General features: G+C 30.4%; 1 protein-coding gene across 1 annotated transcript; it reads left to right on the forward strand.

Moving 5' to 3' along the window:
- The first annotated feature begins 28 nt into the window (after positions 1 to 28).
- On the forward strand, positions 29 to 16,533 carry Zip99C (Zinc transporter Zip99C). The gene is made up of 5 exons (XM_018537027.1): positions 29 to 1,047; positions 13,903 to 14,013; positions 15,025 to 15,272; positions 15,459 to 16,044; positions 16,311 to 16,533. The coding sequence occupies exons 1-5, from the start codon at positions 819 to 821 to the stop codon at positions 16,478 to 16,480; spliced, it is 1,344 nt and encodes a 447-aa protein (XP_018392529.1). The 5' UTR covers positions 29 to 818; the 3' UTR covers positions 16,481 to 16,533.
- The last annotated feature ends 3,721 nt before the right edge of the window (positions 16,534 to 20,254 follow it).

The raw sequence follows: 20,254 nt of genomic DNA on the forward strand, positions 1-20,254 counted from the left end.
GCGCAACGCGCGTCAGTTGTTCGACGTAAGTCAGACGTAGGGTGTCATAGTACACACTACAATCACGCAGTGGTGTTCTGTCGTGTTAATAAACGCGCAGCAGAAGCGAGCCTAATCGAGGCACGGAAGCGGCCGAGTGCGGGGGACGCGACGCGCGTCTCCGAGATCGCGATCGTGCGTTTAATCGCCACGGCGTCGGCGGTGCTTTTGTCCGCGGCTCGGCACGACGGTATGAAATAACGACGGACCGGAAAGAACCATCGAGGCGGCAGGCAGCGGCGACGTCCTGATTCGAAGCGTCCGTGCTCAGTCCTCAGTGTAGGCTAGTCGGTCGCTCGGCGGTCGTTGTCTTAACGTCGATTCATCTACGACGAGATTCCCGTTCAGCCAGCAGATGAGCGGTGTGGAACCAACAGTAGTTAGAACAATTCTGAAGACGACGAGGGTTTGAAGAAGAGAGAGAGAGAGAGAAAAAAAAAAACAAAAACACGACTCTGACGAATGCTCTTCCACTTGTCATCGCGGACCTGTAGGCTTTATAATTTGATGCGTCATCGACGCGACGATAACATCGTCTTCCTCGAGGCGAAAGGTGTTCCTTCGGTGAACGAGGAGGTTATCTCCTGGTAACCACTTGGAGAGATCGTCCTTCGGTTCATCGTCTGTCTGACGTCGTCCACGTGCGCGCTTTCATCACGAGAAGCTATTTCCGTCCGGGCTAGGCGTTGACATCCGACGTTTATTATTATTATTGACGTTATTCTGGCACGAGCTCTTCCAAGGAACGTCGAGCATTTTGACAGAATACGACAACAAATATGGCCGCCATGGCGTCGTACGCGTTGTGCACTCACAACTGTACGGACGCGGAATATCCGTCGATCCTTGGTGGCATCGACGAATGGTTGCCTTGGCACGAGATCGTGGGATATTTCTCGTACAATCCGTGGATATTCTCCCTGCTGGGCAGCACCATGGTCGGCCTCACGGGTATCTTCCCCCTATGGCTCATCCCTATCCAGGACGGTGTGGATTTGAAAACTGGCGGTTAGTTTTCTTTTCTGCAACTTATTGTCTTAAGCCGGAATCATGGGCCTTCTACAATAAGCCATAAGTTATATAAGCTAGAAATGGACCAGTCGTCAATTTTTAGTCAATTTCTTACTTCTGATTTATGACTTATGGCTTATTGTAGAAGGCCTATCAGACTGTATGTATTGCAGATTGAAATAATATCGAATGGTTAAAGGCTCAAATTTTCATAACAGGTAATTGGGAAATGATAATTTTAATGAGCCAATACAGATATAAATGCGCAAATAATAATTTATTATAATGTCATTGTACAACAAATTTAAATTTACGTAAATATTTCGGTCTTCTTCGATACAAAAAAGATTAGTAAAATTTGGATTAAAATTGCACCAATGAAGACAGAGGAATTTTGGCTCCTTTTGTTTTGATTGGTCAAACATCGATCTTTCAATCTCGTTCTCCAATGTGTAGTCTGATGCCAGCCGTAGACTGCTGTTTTATTTGTGCATTTTTTGTCGTCTGACAAATTTTTCAGGTCTGTTGATTACCTATAGGACGAAGAGATCCTCGGATCTTTATCGGATTTATACAAAATATTATCAAGTATCAAGATCCACTTTGATCGAATAAGGCTCTGTTGGCTTGTTTGTAGAATTTCATATCTCTTCCATTTAAATAATTATTCTTGAATGTGTATAACGAAATGAAGAAATGAATATTAAGTTTAATTTTCTGGCTGTAGCCAAGTGAAGTTTTTATTTTTTAATAAAATTTTAGTAGATTTGTCTTAATTGCGATTTCTCTTGCTTTGCATTTCAATTTTAAATAAATGCATAATAATTCTTAATATGCTATTCCGACTTTATTATCCATGGCAAAACTAAATTTTAAGAAGTCTTAATATATTTATTTTAGTGGCGCAGAGATTAATATTTCGTATATCGTAAGAAATTTATCGAATATCGGATGTAATGGAAAAAAAAATAAGGATTTTAGTCGGTGAGCTGTTTTCGTGGAAAACTTGAAGAGTTGAATTATATGGCTACAAACTTAATGATTTCGTGTAAAATGTGTAATTGCCTGTACATACACGAGGTGTTCGGATGTAGATAGGTAGTACTTTTTTTATTAAGATACTTATCAATATACACAAACTTCACAACATCAATATCTAACACTTGTTTTTCCTGATAGAACGAAACTCGTCCTACTCATAAATACAAGAGTAGGCTACACATTCCTATGAGGTTGTCACTACCGGTTTAGAAAGAATGAGATAGATTGAACCGCTTTCCTTTTCTCTAAAATATCGAGTTGAAGAGAGATATTGAGATATGATTCAATTTTTCCTAACGAAAACGATGCTAAGAGTGAAACGGCACAGTTTGTGCCTGTTATCTATTACGTCTGTGGTTGTATCAATGAATTGCTTTGTACATATACAAAATAATGTGTAAGTTCAAAAATTCTCGATATAGATATTAATTTTTCGTCTCAATTTCTTTTTTTGATAAAATTGGTAGGGTCAAAAACCGAGTAACGCTATACACAATGAAATTGAATAATATTACACCCAATAAAGCTGAAGAATTATACACACAATGCGCTGCACGCACAAACGATCGTTGCAGTGGTTCTCGCTTATTTATACAGTCGGAATAGGATGGCACGTGTTTAGTGATATCGTTCTTATTTTTCCGAGCATTGTAGATCAATAATTATGTGATAATACGTACTTGTTAATAACACGGGATAATCTGGATAAAAAGTGTTAGCCTTTGATTCATATATAGTTCATGCTATCCCACGCGATAAATTTGTGGTTGAAATTGTGAAATTTAATTAGCTTGGCTTTGAAAATCTTGCAGAACAGAGAAATTTCCAAATTTCTTATCGCATTGTTCTGTAACGCTTTCAGAATAAATTGGATTTTAATCTAACTTTGACCGGTTTCTATTCTTAGTTTGTTGTCTTCTTTTCAAAATCTGAAATGACAAATATTAATAGTTTTTCATACCTTCTAGTATTTTCATATTTCAAACTAACACTAAAACTGAAATGTTATTATTAACACGTCTAATGACCTCTGTGATATTGAGGATAAATAACTTCAAATAAAGCATAATATAATTTAGCGTATATAATTTAGCAATCAAATCCTTGTAGCTTTGCGTTCAAAATATTGCAGTCGTTTCTGTTTATGAAACTAATAATATTACAATAAGATAATTTATAGAATTAACGAAACTTAATAATGGATTAGACATCAAAGAAACAAGAGGGAATAAATTAAATTATTGTTCGTCTATATATTATAATTGATTTCTTTATTGTAATAATAAATCCGTTATTAAACTCGATTTTTTTTTCTTATCTTCGCATTGTAGAAAGTAGTTATTTATCAATGTAACTATTCTATTATAATAAAAACGAGTTGCAAAATCGGACCGATTATTGAAGTTTTCCTTATCGAACAACGAGCTTTATAAACGCAATTAAAAATAGAATGGGGCTTTAAATACATTGTTTACAAAATACAGGCGAAATTTCATTTTTTTAATATTCATTATGTCAATGTATAAGTAAACGCATTCAAATAGAGTTCTTTTCGCAAACATACTGCTTAACACGTTAATTAGACATATGTGAAGGCTACGTATGTTACATTTCATTATATGACATCATATACTCTTAAATATTATTAACTTCTAGCTCGATATTACAAAATAAAATTGACAAATCAGAAAGGTCAATAAATACGCAATTTTTACTTGGATCTTTAAAAAAACGTAACTATTAATTATGTTATAAATAAGATAAAATAAAATATCTTTTACGTTCTATCTCGTTCCCACCACTCTTAACCTCTAAATTCTTATCTGAAGTCGAATGCAACACTTCATTGAAAAGTCTTTTTAATCTGATATTAATGTTTTTGAAGATTTATTCCAACGGATATTCATTCTCCAAGAGCATTTTTATAACAAATTCCAAAAAAGTTTTCAATGTGGAATTCTTGATCAGATAAGCCTACTACTCTTGCTGTATCTACTAAATTATAAATAATACCAATTTTTTATAGCATAGTATGGATAGTTTGAGTGAAATGACAAGCATCTATCTCATGTCTTTTTTTTTGGAACCATTGTTTGTTGACTTTTCTGATTTATTAATCACATACTTGTTTCATGCTGGCAAGTAGAATGACGGAAAATGTCGGAAAAGATAAATAAGTTAATCGCGACATTATCTCATAAACAGGAAATAGCTTCTGATTACAAAATTGTAAGCTATTTAATTTGTTCACATAAGAAACATTGCAAGTAAAACATAAAAATGGGCTTTATATATGTACAGACGTGCATTTGCAGCAAATTTTGTTGCACGCAATTAGATATTCAATAATGAATGCATACTTAACTACTAGTTTAAAAGTGATCGGTATCGCCACGTGTTGAATTTTAATTATGCACAAAGCAACGGAAAGTCTGTTGTCGACGATATCTGCAGATAGCTGCCAACAAAACAAAGCATATAACGTTTTCACTTGCGAAATAATGGGAAATTCGATGAATATAACGCTCTTCATTTGTGTTTATCATTCTGATAAGTAACAGTCGTGAGGTTCAACGACATTGCGAAAGACTTCGACTCCTCTCGCCCGTCTTGATAAAATTAGTCGTAGCATGTGGTATAAAATCGATAAGTTAATTCCGTTCGATGAATTATCATACAATGTTTATTGTACGATTTGAATACCAGCATATAATATTGTATTAATAGCGAAAAATAATTTTGTATACATTATTTTAATATAGCATACAGTTTTTAATATCTCTTTTTAGAACCTTCCGCAATATGTTTAGAAAAGCGACGAATATTTCAAAGTTCCAACAACTTATACAAAAACGAACGCTACATTGATGACATAAAGCGACAGAACTGAACAGAGCACTGCGCGTTTTAGTATTTGTCTGTAAACTCTTCACGAGAAGAATGTACTTATTTTTTTCGTTCTTTAAATTATTTTATTATAATGAATCAACGCAAGCATACTGTAAATATACGATAACGTACTTCAAGTTGTAACGTCGTAAATTTGAAATTTAGTTATACATATTTGTTTGAAAATTTGGACTACTATATTTTGATACAGTTATTCGTTCAGAGAATTTCTCTCAGTTGAAGGTGAATCCGAAAAATAGCCATCGCACAAAGCTTTTATACTGTTACAGTTGGACGGAAAAAAGAGGAAACTGTTTCGTACATGTATTTACGTTACATCTTCCGCGATAGCTTTAGAAAAGTGAAAAACATCTTTTCAAAGCTACAGTCTGTTTATACAAAAATGTATGCTAGCAACATTGACGTAAAAAATTTCGAGCTTCTACATCGTGTCGAATCGCATCTATCAACAAGACCAGTAGGTAGGTATCTGAATAATGTTTCACGAAAATACATCCGATATTCTCGCCAAAATTCCATTCGTGTCGGTAGCATTTCACGAATTTGTGGGTGCGATTCTAGTATAGTAACAATCTATCCTGTTCTCGATCTAACTATCGCTAACTTTAATTAACTTTCGAACGAGAATTACGCACGCCGATACGACAACGCGAAATGTCCGTTTCGCATCCGTTAGTTTTTCCTCTTCGCGGAGATAAATGACACATTGTTTTCTCATAATCGAGACGATGAGTTGTTCCCATTATTCGCTGAGACGCCCAAGTTGATCGTACAACATAATAGCGAATTTATTGAGAGTGAGTGATTTTAATTGGCTAGATAAACATGTGTTTCTAACGCCAATAAAATTAAGGAATCGCAATTGAAAATTGCAAAAACTCTTAGTTTGAGTTTTAGCGTGTCAAACGTTAAAGATACATACTTGTTAAAAAAACTCTTGTAGCATTATCCAGAACTTCTAACAAAATACTGAAAATCCGAAATAAAGATGTATACTTATATGATTATACTCGATTATAATTAAAATCAGAATTCAATTAAAAAATTTTTTTAAATGTGTAGTACTAACTTTACGGAGATTCTCACATTTCTCTCTCAATTTCACAGATATGTCGGATTATTCTCTCATTTTGCGAATAATACCGCAGTTATGTCCGCGTCGGAACAGCATATCATAACTTTCTCTATTATCTCGTATTTTCCAAATCAACGATGCGGCAATTCCAAGTTATACGCGTGAGATTAACAGCGTTACATCGCCAAACTTTAACAACATAAAGTTTTGTACAAATGTAGAAAGTTGCGAGAATTTACTCTCGTTTCTCCAATACACGAACATAAAAAAACTCGTATTACGACATCGAGCTTTTTCTATCAACGATTAAATCGCGTACTGGTGACGAAGATTCATTCGCGCGCCAATCCGGAACATCGTCAGACTTTCACATCGTTTCAAAAACTATTTCGTAAAGTTTGCATCCAATTTTACATTTGAAAGAAGAGAGCGTATAAGTATTTCAACAAACTTAAAACCAAATTTTTGCAAACATGTAAATCTGTTTAAATCGATTCTAGATAACGTATTAAAAGTTAAAGACTTCTCTACAAATTAAACATTAATCAATTTTTAATTTAATTAAAAAATATTAAAATTGAAATACAATATTAATAGTGGCTGTCTGTTAAAATATTATTTAAAATTAATTTCAAGTTTAAGCGCGATAAATGAATGTTATCGCAAATCTTATATTATTCTTATATATATTTATATATATGCAATTATATATATATTCCAAATATATGTAGTTAATTTAATTTTTATTGTTAGAAATTTGTGGAAAAGTCCGTGTCACGATAAGAAGCGTGTTTTTTTAAGTCCGTTTTAAATAAATATAGTATTTTAATCATCTTACACTTAAATATTTTTTTGTTTTTTATCTAACTGATCTTCCGAGCGATACCAATCCAATGAAAAAAAATGACAAGAAGCTATATGTATTAAGATTCATCTCTCGATATCGTGAATTATCTTTTGTATCGATATTATGAAGATAAAATTTAACATTCCGATTATACTAATATCCTGATAAAGGAATAGTAATTTCAAAGAAAAAATTAATTAAATTTTTTAATAATTTTTTTTATTTATATCGTTTCCCTGCGATTATAATTATTTTAAATAAACGTGCGGATTGCAGAACGGATTTTATCTTTTAAAATACATCAAATATACACCAACTTGTACACATTAAGCCAATCGTATTTTACGTACATCCATATGATAGAAATGTGATTGGATAATCTTTTTCATGCATATGTTTAAATGACTATACAAGTTTGTGTGAAAATATACCCTAATAGATTTTGCCGTGAACTTTGCTCATCAAGTTATCGTCAATATAGTACGTTAAACTACTTTTGATACTTTGATCGATAAATACTTCGTCACATTTGCGCTGATTTAATAGTTTCATTACTATCGCGGGACAAACATTACGTATTTCTCGCTAAAACAATTGATTTTAACTTTCTGATACAGTAAAACTTAAGGCCACACAGCACAGACTTTTGCATAACATTGCATAATACATAAGGCATAAGAGAATTAACCAATCACAGTATGAAAGCCTTTGATTGGTTGATTTTCTTATATGTATCTCATGCGTTATGCCAAAGCCTGTGCTTCGACTTTCATCCTTTTAAGGATCCTGACACGATCACATTGGAATCGTGACGTCAGCAAACAATAATTTATTGAAGTTTTTTGCATGCTATTTGTATAAAAAGAATTTTGATAAAATAAAATAACGACAGCGCATTAAAATACTTTTAAAATGAGCAAGAGTTATCCTTATCCTCCTTTCTGACAGTTAGTAAGTAGCTGTAAAAGACACGTAATAGGCTTTAACCAATATTTTTACGTCTCGTGCCTTTTAGAATAATTTACTGTCAGGAGGGGTAAGAATAGCTTCTATTTATTTTTGCAAGTATTTTAACGATCTCATTATTTTGTTTTATCTTGTACATTTTCTTTTTTTATGGCATGCGAGCAACTTTAAAGTGTCATTTTTTTGTTTATGACGTCATAATTTCAATATGTCGATTATATATAATCAGGAGCTTAACTTTATCATATATTAAATTTATTCTTTTGGGAAGTTTTAATTAATCGAAATCTCAAAATTGAGATTAAAGAATTTAATCTCAATTTTTACAATTTACAATCGAATGTATTTATTATCGATATTTGATGATAAATAAATGTTCATCGATATAAGATAACGAAGCTATTTTATCGCTAATTGTAGGATCTATGAAACTAGCATGACATTCTGTCGATATAAAAAAATTACAACTATTTCAGTAGCACTTTTTATAGTTCTACAGTTCCTTATAAAAATAAAACAAAAGTTCTGTATTTGTAACACTAAAAAATTAAAAATGAAAGTATGTCGTGCTAACTTCGAGAATCTGGCATGACACTTTCTCTTTCTCCTCTAAAGTACCAAAAAAACGACAAATATTATCAGTTTTGGCAACAGTTCCAATTAGTACTACTCGAGTTCTACTAAAATATGTATATAATATGAAAATAAAACTCCAACAATTACTAATAATTATAAAATTTAAGTATAAACCACAAATATATACCACAAATGTTTTAATCACTCATTTTCTTATTGTTCTTTAATTTCTATAACTATAATCGATTTATCAATATAAAAGTAACTAAATGTTTTTCAATATTTTATAATGCAAATGAAGTGAATGCAATAAGTAGTTCTGTATTAATTTGCATATTATTTAGTACATATGTTAATATTATTATGGGATGTTATTCTTTTAAAAAATAAATATAAAAAACTTTAGAAGAAAAATGTAGCGACATATTCTAATCACGCACGTATATATGGTAATCGTACAATTGTTATATCTATATTCTCAAGATGTGCCGAGTACTACTTTAGAATTTTTATCAACTACACACTATATCAAACCATAGATAAAATAAGCAAAATATAATTAATGACGAATAATGTTTTCTCAAAGAAATTCAATTTCATTTATTATTTATATGTATAATGAGTACTTAATATTTTATATCTTTGTTATGTATAACCATAAATAAAATTTTTATCTGTGTTACAACTTTAATAGGCTTTCTACAATAAGTTTAATTAAGTTTTAAATCTAAGAAATTAAACAATCATAGAGAGTCGATTACTTCTCTGACATTCGATTGTGATTAATCGATTTCGTATGGCTTCAAACTACTTAGGTAATGGCTTATTGTAGAAAACGTCAGTATTAGTTATTTCTCCGATAAAAATTTAAATGTTTTACACTGTGATTCTTATCTGACAAACATTAAAAAGCCTAAGTTGCGCGCGCGTATTTTTATATAATTAATTTTTAATTTGTCAATTAAGTGTCAGAGTAATAACATTATGTTATGTCCTCATAAAAAAGAAATTATACATTGATAAGATATATCATACGCTCGTTGTTTTGATAAAAATACCTGATAAAAACACAAAGAAGATTTTCGCTGTCGCAGTTCTGTACATTTCGGCCTTCCTTGCTACGATCTTTCGTAGTATTATTATACGTTCTCAAGAATGTTGGAATTTCTGCACACGCCTATTCTGCAGTCCCATGGGATGATAATTTATTTATCAGTCAATTACCACGAAGCCTCATCCGTGTAATACTACAGAAACTCTCTACATGCATAAATATCGAGTTTATATGATCGAAAAAATAGAGCATAATTTATTTATTAATATAAAAAATAGATTTGCATAATTTATACAGTAGCAATTGCGTACAAGGTGAATTGTTATATGAATTTTGTGGAGGGGGGAGAGAGAGAGAGAGAGAGAGAGAGAGAGAGAGAGAGAGAGAGAGAGAGAGAGAGAATTTATATGAATTTTGTGGAGGGGGGAGAGAGAGAGAGAGAGAGAGAGAAAATAATAGTTTGATTATCAACGATTTACAAGATAATATGAGAATACGTTTATAACATTTCAAACAGTTTTCTTATTGGGTATGTTAAGTTAGCACCCCAATTATAGTACTCAGGAGTTCTGATTAGAGTTCCCACTTCCTTTCGACGAGACGAAGAGTTCCCTATAGTTAATAACAAGAGTTCCGCTCAATAAACATTTTTTTTACATTTTTTAAAAATGGGGTGCTAACTTTTTATCGAATTTCGAGGTGGAATAGTTCTGAGCGGCTTAATAGCTTCAATTTGCGATTACCTAGAGTTCCTGATATGTAAAAAAAATTTTCGAATAATAAAAAAAAAATGAAAAATTTTTGAAAAATTAATTTTTAGATACAATAGTTCTGATGATAATTCCTGTTTCTTTTTGACCCCCCCGTAATTTCAAATAGTGTTTTCGCTGCTTTAATCTATAGAACTCTTCCTAAATTTGATAGAGAACTCTAGAACTCTTCGGAGGGCAACCAGAACTCTGCTTATTTTTTCAAAATGTTGACAATGAGGGGCCAGCTTCACAGACGTGTAAACATACCATCCAACGAATCACTGATAAAAGAATAAATTCTAAGAATGTATGTCGAATATACATTATAATAATAAAGGTGCCTAATATTTTTGCATAAGAGAGGGTTGTATATATAACATTTGAAAAATAAAGAAAGAATAAATTTAGTATATCGTTGAGAGCTTGACATATTAAAAAAAATAAATTATATGTACGCTTCTAAGAAATGTGACGGTAATAAGTGCCAACAACTCTCGCAATGCGTACGATTATTGCAACATGTAAAATGTCCTTCACAATCAATTTTCAAGTACATATAGTTATTCATACATTAACAAAGAACAGAAGTAAACAAACAGCATGCTTTCATTAGAGACAATTATGAATACAATGTAAATTCTATTGAAAACATTGATTTCTTTTAAAGTTTTATGACACTTAATCCAAGTAATATTCTGTCTATTAGTTATTATTTATACGTTAAATACGTATCTCTTATATAGTGAAAGTCCAAGTCGCATCATGTGAGTCATGTCATAACGCGAGTCATGCTGATTTTTATGAAGATATTTTTATGTAATATCGTGCACGCATTCCAGAAAGATGCCCCGTAATATTGTACACATTTACCGTATATTGCGCAACAAGATGCAGTTATTTGCATTCTTTTCTTTTTTTTTTAGTCTTGTACGATGACGTTTTAATACAGAAACGTGCTGTTTATTCATAATAAGTTGTAAGCAGTTGCTCATAAAGAACAAATGCGAAAGATAAAACGTCTGCCACTGTTACGTTGTCAGTTATATGCACGATACATGTTTGTAATTGAAATACGTTGTAAGTAGAAATGAAACACACATGCCTCGCATTGTAGCCATGTTTTCCACGAAAGATGAGAAAAGACTAACTCTCAAAGCTCATTTCGGTAAAAGAACATTTAACCAAAAAGACTAAGCTTATAAAGATACTTAATATTTAGAAACCTCTCGATTTGTGTATTTAATATACATATATTTATCACGTTTTTTAAATTAAATTTTTCAAAAGATTATTTAACGAAATAAATACAAAAATACATTATAAAGAATATTTTAAATTGACGAATAAAAATATCAAAGTAAGGAAGTTTACAGAAAAATAAGTTGTAAAAGTTTTCTTAGTAATCATTTAGTTATAGTCTTTTAACCAAGAACTTTCTCTTCTCTCTCTCTCTCTCTCTCTCTCTCTAATAATGGAATTTAAAAATTATACTATAAAAGTTGAATCCGAAATATTCTTATTATTCAATCTTATCTGCTAACGTTATCAAATTGCGTATTCACTTTTTACATCATCCTGCCTCTTATTCCAATTAAACTAATTAGATCAATTGAATTTTCTAAATTAAAAAAATGCAATTTAATACCTACATAGTGTGATATGTAGGTATTAAATTGCAAATACGTAATACGTCTCTATCAGAAATAGGTCGTGATATCGGATAAGTATAGTCGATTTGTCGACAATACGAATTTACAACTGACTGACTGTTGAGAAACCGCTTTTCTTTATCGTATTCTTCACGATCGAATTGATACTGACGTATCATAAATACAATTTCCTAAGACTAAACTATAATCTTAGAACGATATAACAACGATATGTGCATCGCGCACAACTCATGAAAGTGAGGCACAATTTATGAAATAATATTGTTGAAATTTTATAAAATGTTTATTTTAGATACGAATAAATCTGTATCTATATATATATATATACACAAATCTACCAAAAATCTTTGAGACATCACATTAATGTATGTCTCGTTGCAAGTTATAATGATCCAAAATACATTTTTTAGGAACCAAATCGCGACATTTAATATTTGACATAAATAAATTGCATAACGACTAATGTTTTATGTTGAAGGAGGATAGTTCCTGATTGCGCGCGTGTGCATAAGTGTGTGTATTGAAGTTTTCACAATAAAAATAAAATCGTTATTTTTAACGTCTTATATTTTTTTCCACAACAAGTTTTATTGTCCGAGAACCGTAACCGACGATCGAGTTCGCCAAGAGAAGCGCGCTGATATAATCCTAGTCGTGTCAAAACGAGATCAAGGTTTACTTACATATTATTTATATTCCTTTTCCTCTCTTTTCTCCATGAATCACGCGTTAATATCACAGTGGTTATCATCAGATGGTCTCTTCATACCTTTACTATAGTAGAGTATGATCGTATTTAGTGATTACGAATTACGTTGAACATATTACTATCATACATATCATATTATTTATACCTATACGTGCGATATAAATTTTCCATCAGGGTTAGTCACGAACGCTTAATATAATGTGCATTATATGTTACATACACAATTTACGATCCACCGTGTTTTTCGTTTAATATTGTACAGATATTAACTATTTTTTACTCTATTTACACGGTTTTTAAGTTAGCGGAACAAAGTGAGCAACAAATAAAAATGTTAGTTAAAATCGTAATTTCTATGTAATAAGTTTTTAAGAAAAAAATTCTTGGCATTGTACATTTTTCACATACGATCTAAATATAAGATGAATATGCGTAGGTATGTAATATCAGAATGGGTCAGTTGCTTCGAACGCGCAAGTGATAATGCTAATTAAATGATTAGTGTAACTAAACATAACTTTTATAAATATTTAGTAAATATTAAATATTATCAAACAATATTACCAATGGTAATATTTACTAAATATTTGTAAAGTTAAAATTATGTTTATTTATATTAACCGAACATTTAATTAACATTTGGTTGGCAGCTATCAACAACTCTTTTTTAGCGTGAAGCACAATATTCATATTTCATTTTGTCGGATAAACTCACTTCAGACTTATCTTCGTCTACCATACATGCCTGCACGATACGATTAGTCACAGGATTTATGATTTTTCATCATCGATGTATTTTTACGTATCTCAAATATTTTATTCCTCTTGTCATAATATTTTTTTCTTTATTAATATATCATAAGAGCGTTTCAAAATTTTCTTTAATGTAATCCTGAAGCCGTGTTAAAAATCTTTATCTATTAATTACAAAGAACGTGTATTGAAAAATAAATGGGGATTATAATTGAATAAATATAATTATTTTAAGCGCTTAATTAATGAGACGATCGTATTTGTTTAAACACTCTTATTTTTCTGCATTTTTAAAATACGTTTTTTTACCACACCGAGAACAAAAAGAATGTCAATTGACATTTGTTCGAGATCGAAAAAATTCTTTCTAATATTCTATTTGTCTATTTATCTTTTTAATGTCTATTTGTCTTTTTAATATTCTATTTGTTTATTTGTCATGCGTATAAAATAAATCCGCATTTGTGATAAAATATTAATTTTACTCTTTTCGTTACAGAAAACGGTGGCACTTTGAAGATTCTTTTGAGTTTTGCTGTAGGCGCATTATTGGGCGATGTCTTTCTACATCTTTTACCGGAAGCATTTGAAAATGAATTTCAAATAAGAGGTAATTTAATTTATTCTTGGTATTCGTTCTTGTGCGCAACAATATAACTAAATATACCTATCTTATCTCGTAAGACAATTTTAACGTATCATAAAAGATATTATAATACAGTGATGTGTATATCACATATTATTGATAAGAGTGATCTTATCGTAAAAGATATAAGGAGAAGACGATTACAATATGCCGCGGATGAATAGAATTGTTTTAAGAATAATAAGTAGAAGTAAAACAAATTTATGTATAAAATTTTAAAACACTCGGTTAATTTTTAATTATTTAAAACACTTAGTTATGCAATTAATAAACAAACAAATAAAACGGAACATATAAGGTATGAGAAAACGAATATTAGGAGAAAACGTTATCGAAAAAATCAAGTAGTCCGCAGATCTACGTTAATGAACTTTTGCCCTGATATTTTTGTCATCGCGAAATCTGTTCAGCTGGATCGTTCTATGTAATATCGCACGCGTATTACATGCTCTGAATGCGTTTTGCAACGTTCTGCACGTTAGCAGAGTACAGCTGCGGTCTCGAAGGGCATCACCGAGAGCTTTATGAACAATTTAAGCGGCGGCTTCGAATTCTATTGTGCATCAGTTGCAGATCTGAATTGCCAGTTGCGTCCACGTAAATTAAATGTCCTTCCGACCAAACCGCGTTAGGAATTCGAGGTGATCGGCGGACTGGTAATATCCGTGTAAATGGTTCGATTTGAATTGCAGATTTTCTAGATTTCATTTTATATTTCTCACTTCTTTGTTACCAATAGAAAAGAGTACTATGACAAGTTCTGTAATTTAAATGAATACTAAATATTCATTAAGAAAACAATGTAATTATGTATCTATATGGATAAAGCTTATTTATTGATATTATGAACGTGCGCAATTAAATTTAAATAAATAGTGTATCTTCATATGAACTGATTACAAAATCGTAACACTTGACTTATTCTCGAATTCTTTTTATTTGTATCCAACTTATCTATTTTAATTTTAATTACAGCTAAAGATAATCACGCATCTACACCTGCTGGCTTGTGGGTATTGTCCGCCTTTTTGTTCTTCGTAATCGTTGAAAAACTTATCGCTACTGTAAACGAGGAAGCCCCAATCATAGTAGAGCAACAGACTGATGAAATTCTGATCGAGGATACAAATAAAGAAAAAGAAATGGATAATAATAATTGTATCACGATGACGAGCACTGAGAAAAATGGTTTATTAAAAAAATGTTTGAAAAATACAACCCAGGTAATACAATTAAAAAAGTTCTATTATAATTATTTAAAATTAGTATTTGTGTATATACAATATATTATATTATAATATAGAATGTTCCAGTTTTTTTTTTTGCAAAACTTTACCAGCTTATTCTACAAGTAAAAACAACAAAAAAATATATTATATAGTTGTCCAATCGAATGTATTCTGCGATAGGTACAATTTCTGGAGAAACAATCTAATAAGGTGGAGTTTGTTCAAATGCTGAACGGTATCAAAGATCTACGAAAGAATGGTTTTAAAGATGCTGACTTTATGAAATCTGCATTAGCAAGCGAATGTCCTAATGACGGCCCGCTGGTTGACGAGGCGAAAAACTGCTTGAAGAAACTCGCGAAGACTAACGGCTTCACATCAGCGATTTCACATGTTGACTCTCCATGCGTACGCTCACCAAGCAATATTGTTAATTGTTTAACCGCATGGACAAAAAAATTCACCTTTGACTTTCGCAAATTTTTCGATCCCAAAGCCTTTCCCGGATACCTAAATCTTTTGATGAACTTCCTTGACAATTTTACTCACGGTTTATCTGTGGGTGGATCGTTCCTAATTTCCTTCCGTGTAGGTGTCCTCAGTACGTTCACTATTTTGGTGCATGAAATACCTCATGAGGTTGGCGATTTCGCTATTTTATTACGAAGTGGATTTAGCAAATGGAATGCTGCGCGGGCGCAGTTAATCACAGCTAGCGGTGGAATCGTTGGTGCTTTGGCAGCCGTCTCCTTTTCTAGTAGTTTAGGTAAATATCTTTAAAAATTTGTGAAATGCAAGTCTATAAAAACTTGATAAAAATAATGTAATAAAATAAATTAATCTAATAATAATATAATTGCACACTTTTTAGCTTAATGATAAAAATGTTAATGTTGCAAACATTGTATTTTTTTTAATTTGAAACAAAATTTCTGTGCCATAGATAATCTTATTAATAGTATCTATTATCTATTACATGGAATTTATTTTATCGAATAGAATTTATAAATTTATATCTGTTTTTTTTTGCAGAGGAAAGAACCAATTGGATATTACCATTGACCGCAGGAGGATTTATACATATTGGTTTAGTGACCATCCTGCCCGATTTGTTAAAAGAAACGAATACAAAAGAGTCTTTGAAACAATTTGGCGCTTTACTTTTGGGAGTTGTTATCATGGCTGCATTGATCTATATTTAGATCAAATATATTTCATTAAAGAATTATAGTGAATTCAATTGCCGCAGTACATATTAAAGTCGTGTATTGTGCACAAGTCTAATTTAAGTATAAATTTTATTTATTATAAAGAATATTCATCGTTGTTAAATTAAACGAATTAGGCTCATACCCCTTCTTCCATATCATTATTTATTTATTGAGCCTTGTTACTTATATTCATTTTGAATTATAGAATATATAATATATTTCAACAATAAAATCTAGTGAATATTTCGTGATTTAACCCGGTCCTATATTTATATTAAATATACATCTTTATGTCAATTTGTGCATGATAACTTTAATATGTATTAGTGTGCACTAATGTATACAATCGAATTCGCTATTAGTTATGCAATTCTATCATGTTGATGTAAATTTCAGTTCTGTTATCGCTGAGTTAATAGAAAAATAGAAAAAAACACATCTCAAAATTAGCAACTCTTTACACTAGAATATTTTTACAATTCTGAATTGTGAAATAACACTTTAATCAGAATAATGACTATGCAGTTTCTTTAACTTTGCTTTCCTTCCATATTATTCTTTCAAGTACAATATGTTCTTTAAAATTAAATTATGAATTTTCGAAATTTGAACATTGCAAACTTAGTACAATCATACAGTATGTATTTCACCCTTGTTTATATTAACAAGTGAACTACAACTGCATCATTTTTTCCACAAAAATATATTAGTTTTTAGGGACACTTTCCTCATTACCGTAAAAATATTTTTTTGTCACATTTCTATTAACACAGCGACATGTATCAGTACAATATTCTGAAGAAGAGTTGCCATAAGATTATATAATAGATACTTTTTCTCTCTATATTATTTAATGAAAGAAGACGTGCATACAGGGAACGCTTTAACACTTAACACATGAAATTGCACGCGTATCAGAGAACATATGAGAAAAAAATGTGAAGAAGTCATGTAAGAAAATATGAAAAGGCATGTTAAAGCATTCCTGTTCCCATCTGTACATACAGCGTCACAAATACCTTGACGCCTTAACATGTTTTTTTTATGCCTTTTCATTTTTTCTCATGCTTTCTTCTCATTCTTTCACCGATACTCGTGCAAATGCGTGTTGAGGCATTTCATATGTAGTAAAGCATGCTATGTCTTATTTTCATCATCATGAATGACATGTTTATTTGGAATATCGAGTATGTAAAAATAATTTTTGTTTAAACCATACATAAAAGAGTCTATTGTCACTGTTCTTTCTTTCTTAATAATCCAATTTCCATTTCGAGTTAAGCAACAAGGGCTAAATAACTGAAAGAATTTTGTATTAAGAATATTTTTTAATAATGATGAAATATTAATCTATTCTGATACATAAAATATTAGTCCATACTAATGAAATATTAGCGCATTCTTTCAGTTAATACTATAGAGGGAAAGAGCAAGAAAGGAGTGAGTGAGTGAATGAATGAGTGAGAAAACGAAATGTGAAATAAAGAATTTGTATACTATTTTATCAGAATTAAATTACTTGCCGCGTTATGACAAAATAACGTAAAAATACTGTTATATTTCATACAATTTATATTGGAAACATACATAAATATGGAAGTTTTTCATAGCTAAGATGATATTAATATTATTTTTCAGTTTGTATTAATAGATGACGACTGAGGTATGATATATATATTATAGTTTTATGTGCATATTTTGAATTTTTATAATATTTTTTTGTGCTGTGAATATTTACTTCAAAATATAAAACTATATTTCACAAATAATTAATATCAAGTATAAAGTAAATTGTAAATCTAAGATTTTTCATATTGTCAAAGTTTTTAGTTCTTTAATTTAAATTTAAAAATTGAAATTATAGTTTAAATATATAACTTGAAAATATATGTAAAAAAATTTAATAACAAAAAGTTGCATATAAATTTTGTGAAATCCAAGTTATTCAGTATATATTACAATATTGGATTTGTAACACGCGCGCGCGCGCACACATATATGTATATATATATATACATATAATTTTTAATTAGTATTTCCCTGTTAGTAGAAAGAAGCTGGGTAATATCAGTATTTACAATAAACTCATATATTTGTTTGCCATAAATTATATACAAATGCACAACAAAAATTCACATAGTTATTTTGTCATTAGTAATGTGATAACAAATATAACAATTTTATGTACATGAGGCTATGAAGAAAAAAAATTATAATAGCGTTAAATAAGTTCCTTTTTATTCATTGCAATTTAATTGTAATAAAATAATATACAAACTCTTTCCTTTTTCTCTTGCTCTCAAGTTTTATAAATTCCGAGTTTAGATATAGCAACCTTTCTAACCATATTTAATAAAACCTGTAAAATCACGTGTAGAAACGTGATTTTGACTAAAAGAGTAAACTAGACAAAATAAACTTAATTATGTTCCTTTTATCTACGCCTTTACTAATTAGTATTAAATATTCACAATATATATTCTTATATTTCAAACTAAATACATTAAGAATCTACATACGTAGTATATAAATTCACACGAAATTAGAAGCATCCAGTTTGACCGTTACGGCATGTTCTCATCGGTATTTAGTTTAAATTCTCATGGTCTAATAAAATATTGTTTCTTTTATTTTGTTACAAATATTCATGGCAGAAAGGAAGCTCTAAAAAAAATTCAAAATATGCATAAACCTCTATAATATATTTGCATCTTCATCGATATTTAAAAAAATTATATGGTAATAATAAATAATACATATTTTCATTAAAGCATAACAAAAGACATAGTTATATATTGCGTCAAGTATTGGTATATCCATAAAAGATACTACGTTGCGTATCTTTTTCAGATCGAGCTTCGTATTTCGTTAGATATTTAGAATATAATTCAGATATAAAATTTAGAGAAATATATATACCTATGGGATATAAACTTTGTTAAATTTTCAATTTGTAAAGACGAGCAGAAGAAATGTAGCTGTTGTAATTTTCTCTTGGCAGCCTCGTGTATCATGCGTAATGTTCATACTTTATGAGTTACAAAAAATAATGCAACCCTTGTACTTAACAGGTAAAAAACAAGGTATTATTTTATTCACAGAATGCGTGATACAAGAGTGCTCTTTCTTGCACCTGTAAATAGAAACCCTATTTAGGGAACTAGTTAAAATTAACATCTTTTACAAAAATATTTTCTATGTATCATACAGTTATATATAAATGAAACTGTTCATATCTATGTAATCTCTAATTCGCTATGATTTGTAAATAAAATATGCTATTCTGCGATTGTTCATATTTTATACTTCTTTTATATTAAATATATGCTACAGGAACTTTCAGATAATAACATGTGGCAAATAATCGGTACAAAATAATTTATTAAATAATTATTTCTAAAACAAAAAATATAACAGTTATTCATACTTGCTATGTGATAGCCAAATGTATAACTAAAGTCTTAGACATATTTTATGTACACATATCTCAGTCGTTTTATTTCTCAAATGATATTTTTTCTAGTTATTCCTCACATAATTATGAGGTATATATGAAATATATTTTAATTGAGCTGATTAAATCAAATATTAAAAGTTCTCGTCTCATTTTGAGATTAAAACACAGGCGTTGAATTATTTGATAGGCCAATAGAGGAAAACTTACAACGGAAAAATCGCTGCAATTACAACTACTATACCATTTAAACAATGAATTAAAGTTTAACTGACATCTAATGACTAGTATTTTATACTTTGAATGTAAGA

This window comes from Cyphomyrmex costatus, unplaced genomic scaffold (assembly GCF_001594065.2).
Source record: "Cyphomyrmex costatus isolate MS0001 unplaced genomic scaffold, Ccosl1.0 scaffold164, whole genome shotgun sequence".
Taxonomy (NCBI): domain Eukaryota; kingdom Metazoa; phylum Arthropoda; class Insecta; order Hymenoptera; family Formicidae; genus Cyphomyrmex; species Cyphomyrmex costatus.